Source organism: Cheilinus undulatus, linkage group 2 (assembly GCF_018320785.1).
Source record: "Cheilinus undulatus linkage group 2, ASM1832078v1, whole genome shotgun sequence".
Classification (NCBI taxonomy): domain Eukaryota; kingdom Metazoa; phylum Chordata; class Actinopteri; order Labriformes; family Labridae; genus Cheilinus; species Cheilinus undulatus.
In genome coordinates, this window is record NC_054866.1 from 37110407 (window position 1) to 37136302 (window position 25896).

The window sequence follows — 25896 nt, forward strand, 5'->3', positions numbered from 1 at the left end:
TTGTAAGCTTAGCTTTAGCTTCATTAGCTGATTAGCTACATAGCTCTGTTATCTATAGCTTAGTTAGCTTTAGTCACAAGAAATTTTACATACATAGCTAAAGCTAACTTTGCTATGCAGATAATGTGGATACATAGCTTACATAGTCTAATATGACCTTAGTTTTAGCACGTTAGCTAGTAGCTTACACACCTAACAAAGCTACATAAGCTACATTGGCTGTGTTGGAATGTTTCATGGAGGGTGAGCTTTTGTCCTCTTAGCAAACTGTTTACAGGGATTTATTAAAAATGTTGTGTTCTGGTTTACAGGTCAGGTTTTTAGTTTTTGGTATCCTGACCATTACCTTAACTCTTTCCTTAACCCTAAATGAAAGTTTAATCCGATTTTATTTCTAAAGTTATAGCATGTATTTCCATTCTGAGATATACAGCATCTCAGATTAACATTTGTGAGAGCGGAAGTCTCACAAGAAGAAGACTGTCTTGTATGGAACTAGCTGTGAAATGATTCATTTATTTTTTTTGTCCCATTTGTCTAAGTCCTGATTTAATTCTCTTCTCCAGTTTTGGTTCCTATTCTTTTCTGCTCTATTTTATCATTAATTGCAGTGTAGAAAACTGACCCTTGTCTTACACACCGTCATGCCCCCCTTTAAATCTTGGCCACAGCATCATCAGACCCTTACATCAAGGTTTGACATTCAAACCAATCACCTCCTTTCTGGCTCCTTACCAGCTGAGCCGCCTCTGGCTTGGGCAACATCTGGACGAGCAGCTGATCACATCTGTCCATGACTTAATCAATCCCTATTCCCTACTTTCATCTCAGCTTGTCATCGACCCCTGTTCACCCTCTCCTCCTCTACACCTGCTCTCTACAGGCCGCCATGTTCTCCCTTTGTCCCTCTTTAGAATATGTCCACAGTTGTTTCCAAGTGCACGTCTCTGGTTGTACTTGTTCCACCTGAAGTCCACCTGTCACCTCCAAAAGCTCTGAACATTCTCCATGTTATCCATCAGCACAGTCCTGAGGTTTCCTTCGCTCAGCCTGGGTTGTTATTTTCACATTATCTCTTTAATTACCTGCCGATTGGATCTATTTTTAATAACAATATAATTAGCTTTGGGAGACCACTGTGGGGAGAGCAGACACTTCAGACGGCATGGCGATGAGAGTACAACGTTAAATAAAGCAAGACAGACAGGCGGGGAGAGATCACAACAGTTAAGAAGTAAGACTGAGACGGGACTGCAGGAGGAGGAAGTGAAACAGACGTGAAGTGAGCAGAAGTTGGAGTCACTTTAAGCCGACTCCGTTTGGAGACCATGTGTAAGTGAGTCATGCAGTGTCTCTCAGGTCTCAGAAGACATCAGGCAAATTTTATTGGTGTGGGAGAGAGAAAATAATTTCAGACAGGCACAGCTGAGGATCTCACATACATGGAGGAACAAATAAGGAGACAAACTCAACAGGAAATCTCACCAATTCATATCCTCTCTTAAACTTCACAGGCTTATATACATCATGACATCCATCTATAATTCATACAAATACACAGCTTAACAGCCAGACAATGGCTGTTTTTTTCAAATGTGTCATCTAATTTTAGTTCTTCCTGATTCTTATCTGGTAAAGATGATGAAAAGAAGGCTTGAGGCCACAGTCTGTCTTGCTGTTGCTCCCCTCATTCTTGCATCATCCAGTGAGGGATATTTGGGGGAATGAAAGGAGCCTCGCCACACCATGTAACATACTGACAAATATAATGAAGCTACTGTATGACAAATACATACAGACAAGACTCAACTCATACACATCCTGTCTTAAAAAAGCTAAAATATTACTGTGCAGATCAGGGTTGTTAAAGGTACATGCATTCATACCAAACTTTTTCAGTACAACAATTTTGGCATGGTGCAGACATCCACCAATCTAAATGTGTTCGTCAAATCTGGGTTTAACATAAACCATCACGGCAACCTCAACAAACAAGCAGCAAGAGCTTAAAGAGCCCTGCAATCATTGAGGTCTCCTGTTTGGGAACTCTTTTGTTTTCTACTGAAATACAGTAAAATGGACAAAAATTAGTGGACAACATGAAAGTAGAGTATGGACATTATTCAGCGGGGCTGGATACATTGCTGACAACAGGTCCAAACTATTAAGGTATTTGTTTTTCAAATCTGTGCAAAAGAATTTGACAGCTTTTAAAGACACATAGAACCTTGTGAAAACACGGCTACTACTTCTTGTACTTTGTCCTTCCTCGATGGGGTTGTGGTCAGGGCTTTCACACTGAACTCATCAAACCATGTCTTTACAGTCCTAATTAGGCACAGTTACGTTGGAATAGAAAAGAGCCCTCCTCAAACTGTTGCCACAAAGTTGGAAGCATAGCATTGTCCATAGTGTCTTGGTATGCTGAAGCATTAAGACTACCCTTCACTGGAGATAAGGGGTCTGGCCCAAACCTTGACGAACAGCCCCATACCATTATCTCTTTGCACAATGTAGTCAGGCAGGTAATATTCTCCCAGCATCCCTCTAACCCAGACTTGCCAATCTGACTGCCAAACAGAAAGCATGATTCGTCACTCCCCAGAACATGTTTCCACTGTTCATAGTCTAGCGTTGGCGTGTTTTTCACTACTTCATCCGACGCTTGGCATTGGACTTGGTGATGTGAGGCTTGCATGCCACTGGAAACCCATTCCATGGCCCAGCTATATGGAAACTCATAGGCACTGTGTAAATGCTTCCAGTTTCAATTAATAACCATTACTGTTGACTGTGGAATATCCAGCAGGGATGAAATTTCAGAAATCATACTATTGCAAAAAGGTGACACCACCACACTTGGAGTCACTGAGCTCTTCAGGAAGACCCATTTTGTATCACAAATGTTTGCAAATGGAGACTGCACGGCTAGGTGCAGGTCTGATTGAAACACCTGAATTCAGGAACAGGTGTGGCCGAATACTTTTGTCCATATAATGGTTTTGACTATCCCCTTTTCTATTCCTTTTCTTAAATGACTCCAATAACACTTTATATTACTTTAAAAAATTCCTGAGCATGAAAAAATAAAGAAATTTGTGTTGCCTTTGTAGCCCTGTGTCAAAAATGTACGCAACTGGGATTTTTGAGAATTGTTCCAAACCAAAATTTGTATTTACGGTTATAAACCTAATAGAAATAAGAATTACTGTGTTTTGATTAAAACACTCTGCTTCATTACTATGGAAGCCCTAAGGTAACATATATATATATATATATATATATATATATATGTGTGTGTGTGTGTGGGGGTGGGTGTGTGTGTGTGAGTGTGTGTGTATGTATACACAAGTTATCTACATTTTTATCTTCTCAGGATAACACTGCCATCTTCCCATAACAATTTGTTCCTTGGGTCTCGAAAAAAATCAATGGAAAATCAACGCTATCCTATGATGACAGGATACAGAGCTCGAGAAAAAACATGACATTTTGTTATTATCACAGTAAAATGGAGTTTGGATACAGTTTTTCTTCTGTATAGCTAGTAGGCAGAATTGGCCAATAAAAATGGAATTTACAATTTAAGGCGGAAATCGTGGAAATTGAATGAATTTGACTGAAATGCTGTGTTTTTTAAGAAAGAGGAACATAAATCCGGGAATATGTTCGCAGGGGAACACTTAAGCGGGGCACAACTTGTTCCTGACTTCACAAACTGTCACCCCACCCCCTCCTAAACAATAACAACATGTCAAAGCAGCTGCACAAAACACCAGCAAATATGATGTAGCTCAACACGGGGCAGTACAGGGCAACATAATGTTGCATCTACGAGAAAATTCATCCGTGCTTCGAATTATTTTACCTCACCACACCAGAGAGTCATGGAGAGAGAGAGGTATGTCTATGCGCGAGACACACCTTGAAGACCTGCTCACCCCTCAGAGACTTCAAAATCGAGTCGGACAGAGTCGAGGTTTTATGAAGTCCTGCAGTCTAAATGATGTTAAATTAGAGTTAGCTTAATAATTCCTCCCGTAGATACTGTAGTTCCCTTTGGTTGCTTAACGAGCAAATACGAGCATATACATAAATACGTAGTGGTCTGATATGAGGCAGACGGACGGACAGCAATGTATGGAGAGCGATGAGGAGACAACCGTTACAGTCAGGAGTAAAACACAATTCAGCATCAAACTGCATGAACTGTTACATATTGAGAAAGTTAAGAAAAGTTTAGGTAACAGGGTTACTTTTAACCATTTAACTTTAATGTGACCTTATTAAGTTACTGTCACTCTGTGTTTGAGAGAACAGAAGGATTTCTTAATTTACATTATAAACATCAGTTAGGATGTGATTATACATGTGGATGTGTCTTAAAATGTTGGAAATATCTGACTGTTACACTAGTTATAATTATCTTATATCAGGGTTATCCAAACAACAGCTCCTGGGCCAACCGCGGCCCTTTTCAATAAATTTAAGGTTATTTCTATTTAATTAATGAACATTTGATTCATTTACCTAAACATGACATTCTTTTTTATGGTAAAACTAGTGGAAAGGTTAAAAAACAGAATTCCAGAACATTAAAATGGAAAAAAATGAATTTGGAAAAAATAAAACAGATTTCATAGGGCCCTATGTAATGTTAGCATAGGGTTGGTATAATATAGTGTTTTAGTTTTCAAAATAGTCGTAAGTCACCATAAAACCTGATAACTATAATACTGAACATTCTTTTACAGCATCAGAAGACATGTCATAAGAACATAATACTGTCTGCATCACCTTTGTAAATACATTAAAATCCTTATGAAAATGAGAGTTACAATTTAAAAGTGTCCCAGCTAATTTGAAGAATTTAAGGGTTAAAGTCTGCACTGGGCTTCACATATTGCAGACACACGCATACACACGTCTATCCAAGCAGTTAGGTCAACATACAACATTCAGTACAGTGCAGAGAGCTTCTCACACATTCAGACTAGAAGCCATAGAGTGTGAAACTCTGAAGTACAAGTCAGATGTCATGCCTGCTGTTGAACTGAGCAACAGAAGGTCAAGATTTTATCTCAGCAGACTTCCAGCAGGGTGAGCATGTGAGCGTGACGTAACCTCTGCCTCCCGCAACTTAAAATTAAAAACCCACACTTTTTGACATCCTAAACCATCTTAAGTGGCCAGAAATACTTGATCATATTGATACTTGATTTATTGAAAATATGTAAGAATGAACTCAAGAACGCCAAGGTTTCCACCAAAGAACTCTTTTGCTGCCTTGGAATCAAGGCTGGACAAGATACAGTCAAAATTTACAGACTACGCTCAATGAATTGTCTCACTGGAAGCAAGCTTAGAGCTGAATGACACCGGTTTCAAAGAACGGGAGGTGAAATGTACTGCTTTAGCTAATAGCAACACCAAGTTGTTAGTGAGGGCGGCGGACCTTGAGAGCCGGAGTTGCCTGAATAACCTAAGGGTTATTGGCCTTCCAGAATCCACTGAGGCTCGACTTAACATATCCAAGTCTCCTGATGATAAAACTCAACCCAGTGCCTTCTTTGAGAAACTTGATGTGCCTGAGGTGTTACCGTGTATAGTCAGTCATTGGATGCCCCTTTAGCGCTCACGGAAATCAAGGAGGTGATAAACTCTGTGAATTGTGGCAAGTCACCAGGCCCGGATGGGTATCAGGTGGAATTTTTTAAACGCTTCTCAAACCAGTTAGCACCGCTACTTCTGGATACGTTTAATCATTCTTACCATAGCGGCTCTCTATCAACCAACCTTACGCAGGCCTCTATTTCTCTCATCCATTAAAAAGACAAGGATCCTCTAAACTGTGCATCTTACCGTCCGATCTCATTCCTCCCTGTGGATGTTAAAATACTCGCAAAACTCTTACCGCATTGTTTGGAGCCTGTCATGCCCTCAATCATTTCAGAGGATCAGACAGGATTCATGGGATGGAGGCATTCTCTTTTTTAAATGTCAGGAGACTTCTCGACGTCATCCACACTCCCACACTCCCGCATCCCCTACCGATCCGAAGGTCGTAATATCACTTGACGCCGAGATGGCTTTGACAGGGTGGAGTGGGGCTACCTTTTCTCCTCCTTGCGACAGTTTGGGTTTAGTGATCATTTCACTTCCTAAGTTAGATCATTATATTTCTCCCCCCATGCATCAGTATGCACAAATACACAGCACTCCAAGCCCTTTCCTCGTCATCGTGGTACTCTCCAGGGGTGTCCGCTCTCCCCCCTTTTGTTTGCGCTTGCTATTGAGCTGCTTTCAATTGCACTTAAGTCAGAGTGTGGATTCAGAGGTATTAAAAGATGGGGAGTCGAACACCGTGTTTCGTTATATGCTGATGACCTTCTCCTTCATGTGAGTGACCCTCTGGCAAGTATTCCACCTATCCTTTCATTGTTGGATGCCTTTGGCTCCGTCTCCGGATATAAACTAAACATCTACTGTCTCCCTATTAATCAGCTGGCTACAGAACTCTCACCTTCCTCCATTCCTTTCAAGACTGCTAAAGTAGGAATTAAATACCTCGGCATAATTATCACATGCTCTCTCCGTTCTTTACAAGAAGAAAATTTTTCGCTTAACAACAGCAGCCAAATTAGACTTTCAGAAGTGGAACTGTCTACCGCTATCCCTAGCAGCCAGAGTACAAACCGTAAAAATGAATATACTCCCTAGGTATCTGTACCTTTTCCAGTACCTTCTGATTTTTCTTCTGAAATCATTTTTTAAATCCTTGAACGCCATGATTTCCACTTTCACCTGGGCTGGAAAGCATGTGAGAGCAAATAAAACTCTCCTTCAGATGAATAGATCAGTAGGTGGACTAGGGTTACCTAACCTCTTGGGCTACTACTGGGCGGCAAATGTACAAAAAATTGTACTTTGGTTTATTTCTCAACAAGAAAGTTGGTGCCCGACTGAAGCAAGCTCTTGCTCTTCTTCACTTCAAGCTTTGGTATAGTACTTTACCTCTCTCTATTTTGACTTTTACAGTTAGTTCTATCGTTAAAAATACACTAAAGATTTGGACGCAAATTAGATGCCACTTTGGATGGCTGACTCTCCCACAAGTAACCCCCTTATGTAATAATCATCTATTTGTTCCAGCCAAGATTGACCATGCTTTTCCACCTCAGCAAACAGAGGTCTTAAATCTTTGGGAGACCTATACGTAGATGGCCTGTTTGCTAGCTTCGATCAGTTATGCTCTGCTTTTGGTTTACAAGGCTCAGATTTCTTTCAGTATTTTCACATTCGTGACTTTGCTAAGACCCACTCTCTTTTATTCCCTCAAGCCCACCCAACCAAGATCTAGCATTAAAGACCAAGAACTTACCCAAAGGCCATATAACCTACCTATACAACCTTCTTTCCCCATCGAGTGATTCTGTGGTTGAGAAAGTTAAAAATGCCTGGGAAACTGAATTACAGATCAACCTTTCCGATGCTTTCTGGTAGGAAGCACTGTGTACTATCAACTCTTCATCTAGCTGTGCTAGACTCTCTCTTACTCAATTTAAAGTACTCTTTAGGCTCCTTTACAGTAAAGACAAACTTTTTAAACTTTACCCTGATACAGCTGTGGAGGCATGTGATAGATGTTCTCAAGTCCCATGTCATCTGATGCACATGTTTTAGTCATGCTATTGTCAAACTTTCTTCAAATCAATCTCAGACATATTAGGGTTAAACGTCATTCCATCCCCTCATATTGCTGTTTTTGGTGTGTCTCCTGAATAACCTGAATTGTTACCATGGCCACCCAAGATAATGTTATTGCTTTTGCATCCTTAATTGCTTGGAAAAGGATTTTACTCTTGTGGAAATCTCAGCCACCTTCTTTCAAAGTGTGGCTGCATGGCATTCTATTCCTACTAAATCCTGAGAAAATTAAGTTCAGTCTCAGAGGTTGCACAAAGAAATTTCACTCTCACTGGAAGCCACTGCTCAATTACTTCGATCGATTACCTCCCAGTGACGTATCCTCTTAGTTACGGGTGCTCAGATCATCACCAAAATCTAATTGATTGTTCCCTGTCACTATCCCAATATTCCCTGAAAGTTTGGTGAAGATCCGACTTTCTGTTGTCGAGTTATCTTGTACAAATTCAAACAAACAAAGAAACGAACAAAGATACAGAACCATTTACATAACCCCCTGCCGATTTCATTGGCATGGGTAAAAAAAAAAAAAAGATGTTATCTCAGCATCTTTTATCTGCTGTGATCGCACAGCTGTCCGACCTCACCAACAGACACATTTTTGTTTTCTATAACAGTTTTGGATTAACGTCTTCACTGCTGGTTGTGAAGTAAATGTTGCGTTCCTGTTGACCTGACATTAGAGTCAGCACAATAACAGTTTTGGATGTCAAACTGGTTTAGTGTTCAACCTGATAATCACTCAGTTATATCCAGAGCTGTTCACAGAATTGGCTGCCCCCCGAGAAACCTGAAGAATAGGCTGTTTCCAGTAGTGATGTATTGATGATATCAATGCATGTGTGTAGGATGTATAGAATTGGTGCTGGATTCTGATGTTGGAATTATCAATCACTGTTGACATTTTTAAGCCATTTTGGCTGGGTTTTTTTTGCCTTTTTTCCTCCTTTTAAGCCATTTACAACATTTTTTGCCACTGTTTTGCCACTTTTATGATATGTTTATTTATTTGTTATTTTTGATCTTTTTTAAACAATTGTATTTAAGTACATACAAACAAACTTGTGCAGGCAAACAAACAGATTGGTAACTATGGTAGCTATGACGTTGATTTAAAAAAATATTTTTTGCCCCTTTTAACCCATTTTAAGTACAGTATTTTGGCCCATTTTGCAGGTTTTAACCCTTTTTTGGTACTTAAAACCCTTTATTGCACTACTTTGTGACTTTTTTGCCCATTTCAGTTGCTTTTTACTTATTTTTGCCACTTTTAACCCATTTTTACTACTTTAAACAAACTGTTGCCACTTTTTTTTTTAGCACAGTTAACATATATTTTTGCTATTTTTCACCCTTTATTGCATTATGTTGCCACCTTTTGCCCATGTAAGACACTTATTATTGCCAATTTTCCCATTTTTCCATTCTTTTTCTGTTTTATTTTCTGGCATCCTAACATTTGTGCAAATCATGGCGTAGCTTTTAAGTCTAACATTACTTTCCAAATGGATCATTTTAGCGTCAAAGCAAACTTGTGATTAACATTCAGCATTCAGAGAGATAGAGCCTTATGCCTGCTTACCCAAACAGATGCCACAAACACATAATGAAATCAATAACCACACTCTCAGGGTCATGTCTTTGGTTTGATGGAGGCACAGAGGACTACGGTGGTTGCCCCATCGGCTGTTCTCCCTCCAGATCATCGCTGAAAGATTAATTAACACACCCAGTCAGAGTGTGAGCATGATTACTCTGGCCCCTCTGCACCCTCGATCAACTGTAACCTGTCACCTCTATCTGCTCTGCCTGTCTGACGTTTTCACATATTCAGAAGATCTCCTCCTCAGCATCCCACTGGCTTCAAATTCAGCTCAAACTGTTCTACTATGATCCTCTGTCTCAATATTTCACTCTGCCCGGCTCCCTCTCCAATTTGAGACACATGTAATAGACTGAAATTCTAGACAGATTAAGAGACGTACGCTTCAGTAACGCAGGACGGATAACAACCGTCTGTCAGAAGACTGAAGCGATCACAGAAATGAGAGGAGACAAATGTGGGGGGGGGGGAATGTTCTGCAGACAGCAGTGTTCCTGCAGAGCTATAACACTGCCTAATCACAGGTTTTACTTGTACTTTTAAAGTTATTGCATGCATTAGCAGAAATGGCTGTCAAACTTTACACTCAGTAGAATAATTCCTGGGTGAAGTCATGAAAAATCAGCGCTCTTCTCTCACAGTGGAGTCAGGGAGGTTGAGATAAAAATACACTCTCACAAACACAGGCAGTTTTAGTGATCTGGGCCAATGAGGCCCTTCCACATCTCCCAACAGCATTGATCATTATCTCTTAAAAGAATTCTCAAACTTACTACATCTAAATAATTCAGTGTGGCTCTCGGTCTGGTTTAACTTATTTTATTTATTCTATACCATTTTACCCCACAGTATCCACCAACTCATTGTTTCAATATGTCTGTAAGAATTGGATTGATATAAAGAGATTCTGGGGCTTTTGGGGAGGTTTGAACCCTCTCATTAGGGCCAGGGGTCCTCCACAGGGACCTTTTAGGATATTGAAAACTATTCTTATACCATTTTACCTCCCAGTGGATGCCTTTTGAAATGATGCAAATGAGTGCATCAGTTGGAAACAACACTGAAGTGTTTAAAAACAAGTCAAGATACAAAAAGAGCTATAACATATGAATCCAATAATACAACAAAACACAGAAAATCAGAGTAGAAAGTATTAATACTGATTGACTTAATAAACCCCTTCTATTATTTTATTTAAAAGTGTATTTTTTAACATTAAACTAGGCCCCTGCACATGGTGTATACATTTCTAACACACATTTTATTAGCAGTTTTATTTCCCGTCATCCTAATATTTCCTTGCTAATGCACTGCTGCATTATTTGACTCATTGTGCAAATTCCTTTCAATGCACACAAACCTGGTTAAGAAAGCTGATTCTGATACTAAGATTAACACATAAAAATAACACAATGTACAAATGCAACAAAGTATACTCCCACTGAGTAAATCTACTGAAGCAAAATAAAAGATACAATGAATACAGTCCCATAGGGAAAAATCTCTGCGCTCTTTATGACATATGACTTTTAAGTTATTATCTGGCAGCTTAATGTGTGCAGACAAATTTCTTTAAAGGGATCATGTATCATGTCATATCATATACTGCATCGCATCCAAATGTGTTGGTCGTCTCATGTCCTTTGGTATTGTGTCGTATTGTATTGTAGTGAGTCAGCTCGCTAAAAATTTTTGTGGTGTCCATTGCAAAGGTCAATATTTCTCACATATAGAAGGTTCTTGGGCAGGCCACCCAGGTGTAGTGATGTGGTAAAGTATTTGCCCCCTTCTTGTTTCTTTTTTTTTTTTTTGCATTTTTATCACACTTAAATGCTTCAGAATATCAGACCAATTTAATATCTCACAAAGACAACTCAAGTAAATTCAAAATACAGTTTCTAAATGATTATTTCATTTATGAAGGGAAAAAAAAATCCAAACCTTTCTGGGCCTGTGAAAAAGTAATTGCTCCCCACTGTTGAATCATGAGTTAACTGTGTTGAACCGTCCCAGGAGTGGTCGGCCAACCAAAAAGACTCCAAGAGTGCAACTACGACTCATACAGGAGGTCACAAAAGAATCTAGAACGACATCTAAAGACCTGTAGGCCTCACTGGCCTCAGTTAAGGTCAGAGTTCATAACTCAACAATAAGAAAGAGACTGGGCAAAAATTGCATCGTGGTTCCAAGGCCAAAACCACTGCTGATAAAAAAGAACACAACGGCTCGTCTCTCATTTGCCAGGAAACATCCCTATGATCCCCAAGACTTTTGGAGAAATATTTTGTGGACTGAGGAGACAAAAGTTGAACTTTTTTGGAAGGTGTATGGCCCGTTACATCTGGCGTAAAAATAACACCGCATTTGATTTGATAAGTGTGATAAATATGCAAAAAAATCATGAACCAGAAAAAGGACGAATACGTTTTCACAGCAATGTCTATCTAAAGCCGCCATAGTATATTTGTTGACCTTTCTTTCTTTCTTTCTTTTTCAAACCCAATCTTTAACCACAATCCATGCATTCATTGTTTTATTGCCTCCTTTCCTTTTCTTATTATTTGCTCTCCGTCTCTTTTTTGTGTAGCTGTTTGGGCTGCATGTTAAAGGTGCTATGCTGAACAAATAAAGTTCAGATGAGTTCAGTTGAAGCGAGAGAGACATCCACCAGTGCCCTCCTTCGGTCTTGTGTTAAAAATTAAGCTTCTAAGGCCTTAATTTAAACATTTTTCTGCAGCTGCTTGCTACCATACTATCCTGTACTCCTCTGCTCTAGGATGATAGTTGCAATTCATTACCTGATTAACAAGAAGCATTCACACATGCAGCTCACCTGAAAATGATTTTGTCTTATTGTCTTCATGGAAAATACTGCTGATGAATACTGTCAAAAGAGCCAAACAGGACATACAAAAAATAAATCTGCAAAATGAAAAATGAAAAATGAAAAACTGCCATGCATACCACCTAACCAAAGCATCAGACTTTGGGAAACACTGCAAAGGCTCATATTAAAATCACACTGAAATTGCAATAAATAACAGAGCTATAACAAAAAAGCTCTTAAAAGTGCACTGTGTGCAGCAGTGAGGGTCAAGCAGCTGCCCCTGCTGAAGTTCAGCTTTCTTCGTGTCTCCAAGCTAAAAAACAACTACAAGAATTTGCTGAAACACAATACCTTAAATATACATGTACTCCGTCTGAAAGGAGAAATCTAAATGCTAATGCAGGAGGCAGCAGTAGGAGGGGAGATGGAGGGAGTTAAGAAGCTGGGAAGCAGGCAGTGGTTAAAGCTGCATGGAGGCAGCTATATACAGCTGAGTAGAATGAATAAGAGCTGAATCTATTCATGTGCTGCACAGCTGATGAAGTAATGCACATGGTCATGCATGATTATAGTTGTAGAGAAAGTGTACATGGGAGTACTTTAACACATGCCTGAAGTTGCTGGGAGCTACATTTAGCAGCACTAAGAGCCATGATGCAGGGTTGCTGACCGGATGTCCATTACATTCGTGCTGTGTAGTTATCATATGCAACATCTTCTTCTGGATGAATTCAAGTCTGAATTTTCAGATGCTGTCATGTCTTTTAAAACCCTGATGAATAAAATATCAGTACAGGGGTTCTGATTGGTACACCTGCAGCGCTGTCACAGACAATTTCGTCTCTTTTCTGATGTGTTTGTTCTGTCTCATATTGCTTTGAAAACTCCTGTGAAAGTGCTTCATTTTATCTCACAAAGGCTGGTAAAAATGCCATTCAACCTTGCACAACCTGCCTTTGTAGTAGCATTTGTAATGGTGATTGAAACACTTCAAAGTTAAAGCCATCATGTACATGTCCGAGCACTTTAAATCTAGAAGAACTGCCTCATAAAATACGGCATCTTGGTATCTGATTTGAATTACCGTTCTTTTAATGGCCAAAGCATTCACTCTAGGAGCTTTATGTAGGATGCCATTAAAGATGTTCCCCCTCACCCTGTCTGTGAGTCATTACGATGTAAAATTTGTGTTCCCAGCACACAGGCACAGCATGGACAGCGAAATACACTCACAGATGCATGCATATATGTACAGCTTTTGTGCATAGAGAGGCTGCTGAGCACAAAAGGATGTTAAAAATTGATCAAAATTACCAATGTTGTCATCCAGAGCTGGACAAGAGGAGCATTGTTGTGTTGTTGAATCGATAAAAGCCATAAAAAATGAAATAAAATAAAATACACAACCGTCCATGCCACCCCAGCAACAACATCAATAGCTATAAATCACATCGGTGCTCCACAGAGAAGAGAAATGGCACGAGATTGATTGGAGCGCTCTGAAAAACCAACACTATCGGAGTCCACAACAGGAGACGAATGATACCAAAGCAAAGTAGAGAAGCAACTTACCAGGACTTTAATTGAAGGTGGCAAGTTATTATCCCAAAATGATTGCATTTGTGAGAAGCTTTGATAGGGACTGACAGAAAGAGACAAACCTGCTCAAAGAATTCATCCATGAAGCCTTTGTCCATCCCTACAGCGACTTCATCCTCCTCCTCTGTCGTCTCCTTCCCCTGCACAAACACAGAAGATTCAGAGTTATCAGAAACACCTAAAAGATGACGAATTAACATGTTCACGGAATCATCAAAAAGAAAAATATGAATGAAATGCTTGGTGATAAAATGACTGCACGATTGGGAGGCCCTGTGATGCATAATTCAAGGTTAAACAGAAGAATATTAGCACGATCCCCACCTCTCCCATCGACTGATTAGAAACAAGGAGCACTTAACTACTCTTATAATTAGAACCACAGGTTGAGTGATTAGCAGCCATTACTGAACGAGGACCTGAGGGCACAAGAAAACTGGGCTTTTACACACATTTTACATCCTGAAAATGCACACACCAACAGCTATGCATTCATTTTACTCACACTTACGAACAAAATGAGAATTGAGAAAGCTTTTAAACTTGTAAAACGCCCACAGAAGGCCATTGGTTTATCATAAAGTATCCATGGGTCAGGCTGAATCAGCATGCCCCAGAACTGATATTAAAAAAATTGAAACTTTTAAAAAACAGCTCCTCCAAACACTACGCTTTACACTGCTGCAGGTATCATAGGGGCAGATTAGCACAGTATGAAATATTTTCTACTTGTTTGACATACAAGTTTTTAGTTGTCTCATAACATGGACGTGTGTGCAGTTTATACCTCAGTCAGTACAATTACAAGCAGTTAGAAAGAGTCATTTTATTGTGCAAATTTAAAAAAGAAAACAGTCATGTTGTGTTAAATACAGGTGCACCTGAAAAAATAAGAATATCAAGAAAAAGTTCATTTTCCCCCTGCATGATTTACCTCAGAAAGTCAAATTTCAATCAGAAATCTAAAATCATCTGTCTCAAAATATTAGAATATTGTGGAGATGTTCAATTTGCAAAGGTTTCCTGAGCTTTTATTCGCCCATTCTGGTTCAGTACACACGACTGCAATCATGGGGAAACATGACAAATGTCCAGAGGACAATCACTGACACCCTCCACGAGGAGGGTAAGCCACAGAAGATCACTGCTGAAAGCACAGGCTGTTCTCAGAAGCTGTACCAAAATACATTCAAGGAAAGTTGACTTAAGTGAAAAGTGTGATAAAAAAAAGGTGCACAAGCAACAGGGATGAGCTCAGCCATTGGATGATTGTCAAACAAAGCAGATTCAAGTGGACTAAAGGCATTGTGTTCTTAATGTCAAGCCAGTCCTACACCACAGACAACATCATAAATGTCTCTCCTAAGGAGAAAAAGATCTGTCCCATTGCTCAGTGATTTAGAGTATTGTTTTTAGATTAAATTAAATCTGAACTTAATTTGTAAATCAAGGTCCAAGAGTCTGGAGGAAGATCAGAAAGACACAGAATCCAAGGTGCTTGAAGTCCAGTGTTTTTAGTTTCCACAGTCAGTGATGGTTTAAGGTGCCATGTCATCCACTGTGCTTTATCAAGTCCAGAGTCAACACTGTCAGCCGTCTACCAGGAGATTTAGGAGTACGTTATGTTTCCATCTGCTGAGAAGCATTATGGAGACACTGATTTCTTTTCCATCAGGACTTTGCAAATGCCCACAGTAAAGTCAAACCTACCAGGAAATGGTTTGTTGACCATGGCGTTACTGGCTTTGATTGGCCAGCCAAATGACCTGACCTGAACCCTGTAGAGAATCTCTGGGGAGAAGTCAAGAGGAAGATGACAGAAATCAGACTCAACAATACAGACGAGCTGAAGGCTGATATCAGAACAACCTGGGCTTCATAATACAGATATAACAGACTGATGGAGCTCTGACCAGTTACTGAGTGCATAAATGAGCGTAATTTTCCTGAAAGTTAGCATTTCTGTATTATAAATCCTTTTTTATCAATGTTTAGTGATACTCTAATAATATGATATAGTGGATTTTTTTTGTCATGGTACAATGATTATTTTCATGATATTCAAATTTCTTCAGAAACATGTTTTTCCTGACAAAAAAGCACAGCATGGTTTTAGGAGAAATACTTTGCCAGGCGACAATGATATGAGTCATCTCTGTGCAGAAATGTTAGGAGACATGTTCGAATGTCTAAATTACTCACAAAACAGTCGAAAATGTTTTTGGAGTGAGGACAGAAAAAAAAAAAACCAAGTGGAACCTGCTTTCACAATAAAAATGGCTTCAGGTCTTAAAAAGTAATTCTGGACCAAAAGAACAAATAAAAGCTTGAAGTGTTTTCTGCTGCAGCAAACTTACAAAGCCAGGTTTGTTCAGCTATTTAGCCATTTATTCATATTCTCACTAGGTTGGAAACAAAAACTTTCAATTTTGTCTCAATTTGTAACAAAACAGATGGCAGCCTGGTAGCAACAATGACTAATTACGCCTTAAAAGACTGTCTGTATTCTAAAAAAGGCTGTCAACATCAAACTTAAGCAAACATTTGTCTTCTGAAACTTCAACTTCTCAATCTTCTATCATTTAGACAAGGATTTATTCAGAAATCACTCTTTCTAATCACATTTATCAGCCATTAGACTACATTAGCAGCAACCTCATGTGACTCCATCTCATTCATCTTGAATCTGTCAGACTAATTTGATTCCCCATTAGCGGGTTTCATTTGCTAACCAACAATGAGGGGAGAGAGAGAGAGAGAGAGAACCGTTCTCATCCTTCTTATTTTCACCACAAAACCTACCAACAAAACTTACACATATTTATAAAACCCACACAAACAAGTGTGAATAATCCAACCGACAAGTGAGGAAGAATTTGTGTTTTTAGGGCTAAAAATCAAGCAAGTAAATGTGAAAATTGGTTGACTAGTAGAGAAATTTATTCAAATGCATCAATTTTCAACTTGTCACTAGCTGCATGTTAAACACCATCTTAAGCCATTTTAATTTAAGCTTATTTGTTAGACATTTTACATCAAGTAATCCAGATTCATTAACATAAAAGTTATTTTATTTGCATCTATCACACATTTATTTCAATCTGACAGCTAGTAAATTAAATTTACAGCTTCAAACAGTAATGAGGAACTCAGAGCAGCTGACACATGGACCTTTGAAACAACTTTATGCAACCAAAACCCAGTTAATTATTCAGCTTATGCATAAATCAATAAAGTGAATCAATCAACAAACCTTTAATAAGATGTCTTAAGTATACAGTACATTTTGCATGGATGCATTCAGTCATGGTTGGGCTTGCTTTCGTTAATCAGGAATAGGGATTGGGACAAAACATCATTAGGGCAATATGTCAGCTATTTTCCTCATGAAAGAGTTCTCAAATAACTAATAATAATAATTTAAAATGAAGAATGATAATCACATGTCTTGATGTATCATTGTATGAATGTCTAATCAATAATCACAGAATTTCTGTATCTTTTTGATGTTATCAAGGGCCATGTATGTTATCTTATGGTATAATGTAGTTCTGTACCATATCATATCATACTGTATCGTAAGGTACTGTATCTTATCAGACTATACCATACTGTGTAATAACATACCGTAGTGTACTGTAACATAATGTAGCATAAGGTAAGGTAACATAACAAGAGGAAACATAACGAGAAGTAGTGTAATGTAAGGTAACACAACATAAGGTAATATAAAGTAAGGTAAGGTAATGTAACACAATGTAATACAAGGTAAGGTAACGTAGCATGAGGCAATGTAACGTATCGTAACGTAAAAAAGTAACCTAAGGTAAGGTAATGTTAGGTAACATAACATATTGTAAGGTAAGGTAACATAATGTAAGGTAAGGTAAGGTAAGGTAAGGTAACGTAGCATTAGGCAATGTAATGTATGGCAACGTAAAAAGGTAGCATAAGGTAAAGTAATGTAAGTTCACATAACTTGTGGTAACTTAACATTAAGTAATGTAAGGTAATGCAATGTAATATATGTTAACGTAAAAAGGTAACATAAGGTAATGTGATGTTAGGAAACATAATGTAATAAAATGTGATGAAAGGTAACGTAGTGTAATGTAAGAAGTACAACGAGTCTGAAGTACCAACTCCGGACAAAATGCATCTTTGCTAATGTTAGCAAAGATGCTAACAACAACACGGGATCAAGCCATGATAGCTAATGTTGCTAATGTTAGCAAAGACGCTAACAACAACATTGGATCAAGCCATGATAGGTAATGTTGCTAATGTTAGCAAAGCCACTAACAACAACACAGGACCAAAATGTCTCGGTATGCTAAAGCATTAAGATTGTCCTTCACTGGCAATAGGGGGCCATAGCCCAAACCCTGAAAAACACTCCAATACCGATATTCCTCATCCACCAAACTTCATGGTCAATGCAGTAAGGCAGGTAAGGTTCCCCCAACACACGTGATTCATCACTCCGCAGAACACGTTTCCACTGCTCCACAGCCCAGTGTTGGTGCGCTTTATGCCACTCCACTTGGTGGTGTAAGGCTTGCATGCAGCTGCTCGGCCATGGAACCCATTCCATGAAGCTCCCACAGCAAATTTTCTGCACTTGGATCAATGTCAGTGAAAATTCAGGACTCTTCAGCTATGGAATCAGTAGAGCTTTGACCCTGCTCAGGGATTTTACTCTATCTTCTGCTTTGTGTCTGAGTTGCTGTTGTTCCTAAATGCTTACACTTTCCAAAAATATCACTGACAGCTGACAGTGGAATATCAAGCAGGGATGAAATTTTACGAACTTTCTTATTGCAAAGGTGACATACATCACAATACCATGCTTGAAATCAAGCTACCTACTATAAGGGAGGAATCTAGTTTAAAGAAATATCTGTGAGGAAATATTAGACACTCCTGAGATAAATGTAAACAAGCTCCTATTGTCAGTTTTGCATAAATGACAGAATTGAGCGAGCGAGGAATAAACTGTTCGAAACATGAATATTGTGTAGCCTTTATTTGCATTTTTCTGGTGGTTGCAGAAAAGTGTTTATGCAGACTTTCTTGTTATCTTAAGTGCAAATCAATTCTGTGGAGAATTAATGGATGGGTGAATCAGGCCAGAAATAAAAGAAAATGGGGAGCAAGAACAGTGAAGGTAAACTGAGAAAAGTGTCTGAGAGGACAGAAACCAGGGAGAGATGATGCTGCTATAAAGAAATAATTGAAATGTTGCAGAGACACTGCTGATGCTTACAATAGCTAAACCCCAGGCTATCCATAACCACATGTATTTTAACAAAACAAAATAATATTAAGCTATTTATAACATAATGAGTAACAGCCTGAAGATTCCAAACTTAAAGGAGCTCAACTAACAATATGGTGGGTGTGATTTTCTTGGCGAATGTCGAAGTTTGGAATGAAACTGTTCACGTGGTTGTCATAAATAAAGTTAAGTGTTGGTATGGCAATCAACTACATTTGAGGAGCGGCAGGCCATTAGAAGCAGAGAGAAGAGAGGCAACAGCAGCAGCAAGAGGCAGAGGAGGACTAGCAGGGATTCATATTAAGAGCCAGAAGTGCTGTCTGCCTCCACAGAGAGACTCTGCATCTCCTGCAGAGAGGAGAAGGTTTTACTTTGAGTAGCCAGACGAGAAGAAGACCGAGTGGTGCATACAAAAATCCCCACTTCCCACACAGATCTGAAGCTCCTGCTGAGCCTGGGAGAGGACTCGCATTCTGTACTAGGTCCTCGGCGTACAGACTTAAGACCTGAGTGTCCACACACAGCAGATGCTCTGAGACAGACACACAAATAGACATGCACAAGTTGCACACTACAGCTGACACAGTGATCATATCCAACAGACAGACAGAGAGAGAGCCTCTACAAGGCGGTCCCCCATTAGGCTGTAACCCCCCGGTTCACCCGGCCTCTGGGGCTCACACTCGGGTAAAAGTGCTCAGCAGGAGCAGTGGCCTGATTATCCCGTTTATTAGATTAGAGATTTGTTCCAGGCACAAAGCCAGCAGGGAGTCACTCCATAAAGACAAACGGCAGCAGCTACATATCCAGAGCAAGCAAGAAAGAGAAAGAGGAAATATGATCCATGAGTGAAGTGAGAGATGGAAAAATCAAAAGTGTGGTAAACTCCATTTTTAGATTCTACAAAAACTGGTTTTGGTATTAAATGTGTTGATTTCAATAGTTGATTTTGGCTGTACAAAGGAAAACAGTCCATGTGAATGGTAAAAGAAGGCAGAAAGCAAACCACCTGGCCTAAAACATCAATCATCAACCAACATTTAACACAGCTTTGACTTATGTCTTTGAACACTTATCTGCACGCAAGTGTAGCAACATGAAGATTCTCTCAATCCATACACCATACCTGCTTTACAGGTGGCAGAATTGTATAAAGAAGAAAAGCAAGGAAGAAGAAGCCATGAAAAGAAGTCCTCTCTTGCTAAAAGCTGTTTAAGCATAGACATAGCTTAGTGGCATCCCAGTGGTTTTTTTACTTTGACTTCAACAGTCATGAAAATAAATGGTCAAAGTTAAACACCTTTAACAATTGCACTTGTTTTTGCCCTGCCCACCAAAAAAGCTCTCACTTCAATTTAAGTGAGGAGCAGAGGTAGCTTTAGCATGTATTCTGGTAAGTTTTACATGTGAGAGACCTAAAGAGGATAGAAAGAGTGCATTGCAGGCAAAGAGGATAAAATAACCTCATGGAAACACTTTCATTTTAGAGGTTGATGCAAAACTAGCAGAATTTGTTACACAGTTGAGGGTGTCCTTAAAGGCAGCAGACAAATAAACTGAATCAATTGAAATTCATGCGCAAGTGGTACATTTAATAGCCATTATAATATTAATTTGTGTGATTCACCCTTTGCAGCTATAACAGCTTCAACTCTTCTGGGAAGGCTTTCCACAAGGTTTGGGAGTGTGTTTATGGGAATTTTTGACCATTCTTCCAGAAGCGCATTTGTGAGGTCACACACTGGTGTTGGACGAGAAGGCCTGGCTCTCAGTCTCCGCTCTAATTCATCCCAAAGGTGTTCTATCGGGTTGAGGTCAGGACTCTGTGCAGGCCAGTCAAGTTCATCCACACCAAACTCTCTCATCCATTTCTTTATGGACCTTGCTTTGTGCACTGGTGCCGAGCACCGAGCTCCTGAGAGCAACCCATTCTTTAACAAATGTTTGTAGAAACAGTCTGCATGCCTAGGTGCTTGATTTTATACACCTGTGGCTATGGAAGTGATTGGAAAACCTGAATTCAATTATTTGGATGGGTGATTGAATACTTTTGTCAATATAGTGTACTTCGTTTATGTCGACAATCTGACAGCTGAGGACATGATCCTTTAGGTTGATGCCTTCTCCTCCTCTTCCTCATCCCTATGATAGTGAAGGAGAAATGCAAGAGACAAGTGGGATACTGCTTCATAATTCCACAATCACCACAGATGAGTTGAAGCTTCTATATCAAGCACAAACACAGATCTGACACTAAAAGATATCACGTCTAGGACAAGGAAATCAAGCAAATAAGGCCCTGAACAAAGACTTCAATGACTTTACACTTTTCAATACCATTAATTTTGGAGCATATCGACTTTTTAACCTCATTGCATTGGCATCAGAAATGTCAACATCATAACACGATAAACGAGTTGAGGTCACTTTAACAAAGAACAGAAAAATGATGTCTTTATGTTCTTGTAAGGACATCATTACCTTTAAATCCAAAGCCAATAATTTCGTTTTTTAGTACTTTCACCGTTTTAGTTATGGGCAACGTGATTAGCATCATGCTAGCTATGATAATGCTACGCTCCCACCACCTTTACTCTTACAACGAGTTGACATGTTTGAACATAATGTTTACAAGACAAAGGAACTTCATTGTCACTGTTTGCAATAACATCAACTTACCTTTTACTTGCCGAATAAATGGACAGCAGCACAACTTTTAGGTGACTGATTCTGCAGGTATAGGTGTACCTACACCGTCCTTTAGTGTTGAACACCAGTTCTCAATATAACGCATGCTGATTGGTCAATAGTGCCCACACCGTAAGAATCGTAGCCTGCTACTGTCCAAACATTAAAGTAGGCAGCAGCGTTTGCCTGAAAAATTGATGAACTTCAGTTTACGATAGAGGAAAAATGCGCAAGTATTTTGAGCGACAACAAACAGAACCTGATTAATAGTAAAATAATCTTCCTAATTTGAGAAATCTGGCTCCTCCCTTGGTGGAGATCCTTATTTTCAAAAACTAAAGCAGATACATGGCCTCAGCCCACCGCCTATTGGACATCTGGAGGTATCTCGAAGTATAGAGCTGCTGTTCCTCAGCATCGAAAAGGAGCTAGTTGAAGTGGATCAGGATCAGGATCCTTGTCATTTCCCTGTGGAGGACTTCCTGGTGCATTGAACAGGTAGGGAGACCCCAGGGCAGACCCAGAACTCCCTTGAGGGATTATATATATCCTATCTGGTCTGGGAATGCCTTGGAATCCCTCAGGAGGAACTGGAAAACTGTGCTGGGGAGAGGGATGTCTGGGTTGACTTCACCTGCTGCCACCATGACACGACCGTAAGCAGAAAAAGAAGGATGGATTGTGCTTAGTGTGGTGACCTATCACTTCAGTTGAGTGGTTATACGTGAGTATAAGCTTCAACAGCCTACACACAACTTTATCTCCATTTTGTAGTTCAAAATACTGCCATACCAGGCTGTTCCTATGAGATTCTAACACCCCAGTCCAGCAGAGAGCCAGAGGAAAGCTCTGACAGGAGGGCAGTGGCCATTAATTGAAGCCACATCAGCTTCTAGCAGCAGGAGGCTTTAATACAGTTTTAAAAGAGCATTTACCAGGATTTCAGGCCCGTATTTCAAATAAAGATCAAGCTCAACCTTCCCATAAATCTTGCCCTGGCTAATTTGATATCTGAATTTAGCAGTTTATCCAGCTAACCATCCCTCACTAACATTACCATCAGTCAATCGACGATCGATCCTTACAATAAATATGCAGGCTGCAAAGAATCAAAGCAACTTCACATCACAATGTAAAATCCTGCATAGAGAGCAAAATGTATTTGCAGAGTCAATGCGAAACAACAAAGCTGTATTGATGACAGAACTTGGTCACACCTCTATTGTGGAAAAGAGATTTAAAAACATCTGTATTGACTCAGAGTGCATGTTGGTGTATAAGCCTGCATTCAGTCCTACTCCCTGGTTTAATAAGAGTAAGAGAGAAAAATCCTGTCAGTGAGAGACAGCTCCAGTAGTGATGGAGACCCACGTGGGAAGCACTTTATTGTCTTTTTGTGTTTCCATATTAAAACAGACTTGTTTCCTGCATCTCTGTGTAACGGCCAGCTCAAGCAGCTTCCTGCAGTCCCTTAGAAATGACTCATAAAAGTCTATCAGCCACACAGAGAAACACTGAGAGCATCCCAGGTTTATTATCATAATACAGAGATTATTATGGCTGTGTGCTCACTCATGCACACTCACACTTACATGAACATTTGATTTAATATTCCTGTTAACATCACCAGCCAAAAACAAAGATGTAAAAATAACTCAATTCTAACTATTTTGTTTTGTGAGCACTCATAATCAGGACACTAAACACAGTATTTCCTTGCTGCCTTATATTACATTTATGTAATAACTATGGCAGCCTGTTTACAGGTTGTAAATAAAGTTCATGACAGTAATCCTGAGATATGTGATTAAACATTACGCCTCACATCCACCAGTCTTTTGGTACAGATATTTCTGAAGATTTAATGATCTTTCTGGTTTAAGTTCCTGCAGGAGGCTGTTTATATGCTTCGGTTTCTCTCATCCTGCTTAATCAGCAGTGACTCAATATTACTAGACACATTTTTGTCATCAGTCCATCAGGCATATATGCTGTCGCGGGCAAAGTTTAATCTGTTCTCCTATGCTGCTGTCATTTAAGTGTAGATGTGTCGGGACTCTCAAGGATGAAGGATCAAAGATTTCTCAGTGACCCCTCAGAGCAATTTGCTGAACAGGCAGTAGAACCACACAACCCATCACAAAGACTATTGAAAGAGAATAACAGCAATGTAGGACATATTTAAAATAAAAAATAATTGATTAAAATGGCAATGACAATGAATAAATTGGAGTGGAAGGTCGGAGGGTAAGGTCATATTTCACATCAATAAGGATTATCAGAAGAGTTTAAACCAAGCCCACAATTGTTCAAAAGTTTAAAAACATCTTAAAATCCAATAACATTCACAATAACATTCACACTGCAGGCCTTAGTGCTCAAGTCAGATTTTTTGCAACTTGTTTGTTAGGCTGTTAACTAGGGGTGTGAATCTCTCCTTCTCAAGAAGATTCAATGCAAATCTTGATTCACTGATGATTCATTAAAATACATAACGATTCGGTCCAATCCGGTACAATCTGATTATAGAATCAAAATAACAATAACTACAAAAATTATCAAAAAAAGGGAAAAAAAGATAATTTCATAGTAATATATGTTTATTTGATCTTATTTATAAAACTGACTAAATGCCAGGCCTTCTGTGCTAACGTTCTGAAATTATGTGTAAGAAAGTTTTCATCACACCCAGGTGTCTTACTTTGACATTAAATTAGGAGATAAATATTAAAATGAGTTTTTACTGGTACATGTTCGTCCTTCTGTACTTGTAACTTCCTTAGCATTATTAATCCCAATAACAGTACAAACTAAATTTCAAATTTTCCCAAGAAGCACAAATTAAAAGGAATTTAAAGTCACAAGGATATTTGGATAGACAGAGCTCTGTGAGAACAACGGGTTAAAACAATACTGAAAACAGTCAAATTAAAACAGCTTTCTACACATTTTTTTCCTCTGATAATGCCTCTTAATGTAAATATTCAGTCTAAAAACATCTTTATTTCCTTTCTCTGTGTATCTGACCATTCTTGATTGTTTTTATTCTTGAATAAGTGTGAAACATCGCCGCTGCAGCAGCTGCAGCCCCTCAACCAGTCTGCTGCTGACTGAGTGAGGAAGAGCCATCACCACTAACAAGCACAGCCATGAGAGCTGACAGGGAGGATTCAGTCCATGTTAATGCTGAAGAGAGTACAGTATAGACCTGTTCTAAATAAAAGGTGTCCATGAAAAAAAAAAAAAAAAAAACCCTCATGATTCAGGGATTTGAGAATAAAAATAACTTGACTTGTAGATGACTGGGATTTTTTTAATAAAGGGAAGAATTAAAAAAAATGTAAAAGACTTGTATGAAATAAAATGTAGGTTTTTATTTTTTTAATAGTAGAAACTGGCTATCATTGATTTGAGAAAATTATTCTTACTTTTTTAAACTTGATTGTTTGTCAGTAGCATTGCCAGGCCTCCAGTTTGAGCTTGGCACAACTGCTTCTGTTTGCAGCACACAAGGCCCAGACCAGCACTGTTTACAATGTGTGAACAATTGCTAAAATGGAGCTAGAATATCAGCACCTGAACAATAAAGTGTCCTTTTATGTTTGTAAAGAAATTATTAATAATTGAACATTATTATAATGGACATACTTAATCCACAGCGATAAATCTTCAGTCAGGAGTTGTGAACTAAAGTGGGCTGGTCTGAGCCATGAAACTCTGGAGGTGAAAATGAGTCACACTTCAGCCTTGGTATCAGGGCTCCATTCGCCTTATCCTGTACTGCTTTCTAGGCCATAAAATATACTGTGCAGTCACATAACTTATGTCAAAACATATGTTCACTCATAGAAAAGACTCCTGATTTGAGAAGAGATGGTTAATAGTCCATGAATATTACCAGCATTAAACCAAAGTCAATTTAAACCAAGGGATATCACAATTATAAAACTCCTTCAGGAGCGATTTGATATGCAGCAGTGTTTTTATGGCCAAAGAATGTATTTTAAATACTCAATTAATTGTGCAGCCCCATTGGCAACAATATAATTGATTTATAACTGATTTTCTGTTCCTGTTTCTATATTTTGAGTGGAGAAATCAAGTAATTGCCACAATGCAAGGGAGTGCACTAATCTTGATCTTTCTCTTACAACAAAACTTTGCCTCCAACAGCTCTTTAGATGAGTAAAGCTG

General features: G+C 39.0%; 1 protein-coding gene across 4 annotated transcripts in view; it reads right to left on the reverse strand.

Annotated features, from left to right (window-relative positions):
• Nucleotides 1-25896, reverse strand: part of LOC121520668 (syntaxin-1A-like) — a 117511-nt gene that overhangs the window by 65342 nt on the left and 26273 nt on the right. For all 4 annotated transcript variants that reach the window (XR_005992793.1, XM_041804239.1, XM_041804231.1 and 1 more), the window contains exon 2: nucleotides 13799-13876. Coding sequence is in view for 3 of the 4 variants with exons in the window: in XM_041804239.1 (XP_041660173.1) it covers nucleotides 13799-13876 (78 nt within the window). In the remaining variant the exon portion in view is untranslated. The remainder of the gene's footprint in view (nucleotides 1-13798; nucleotides 13877-25896) is intronic.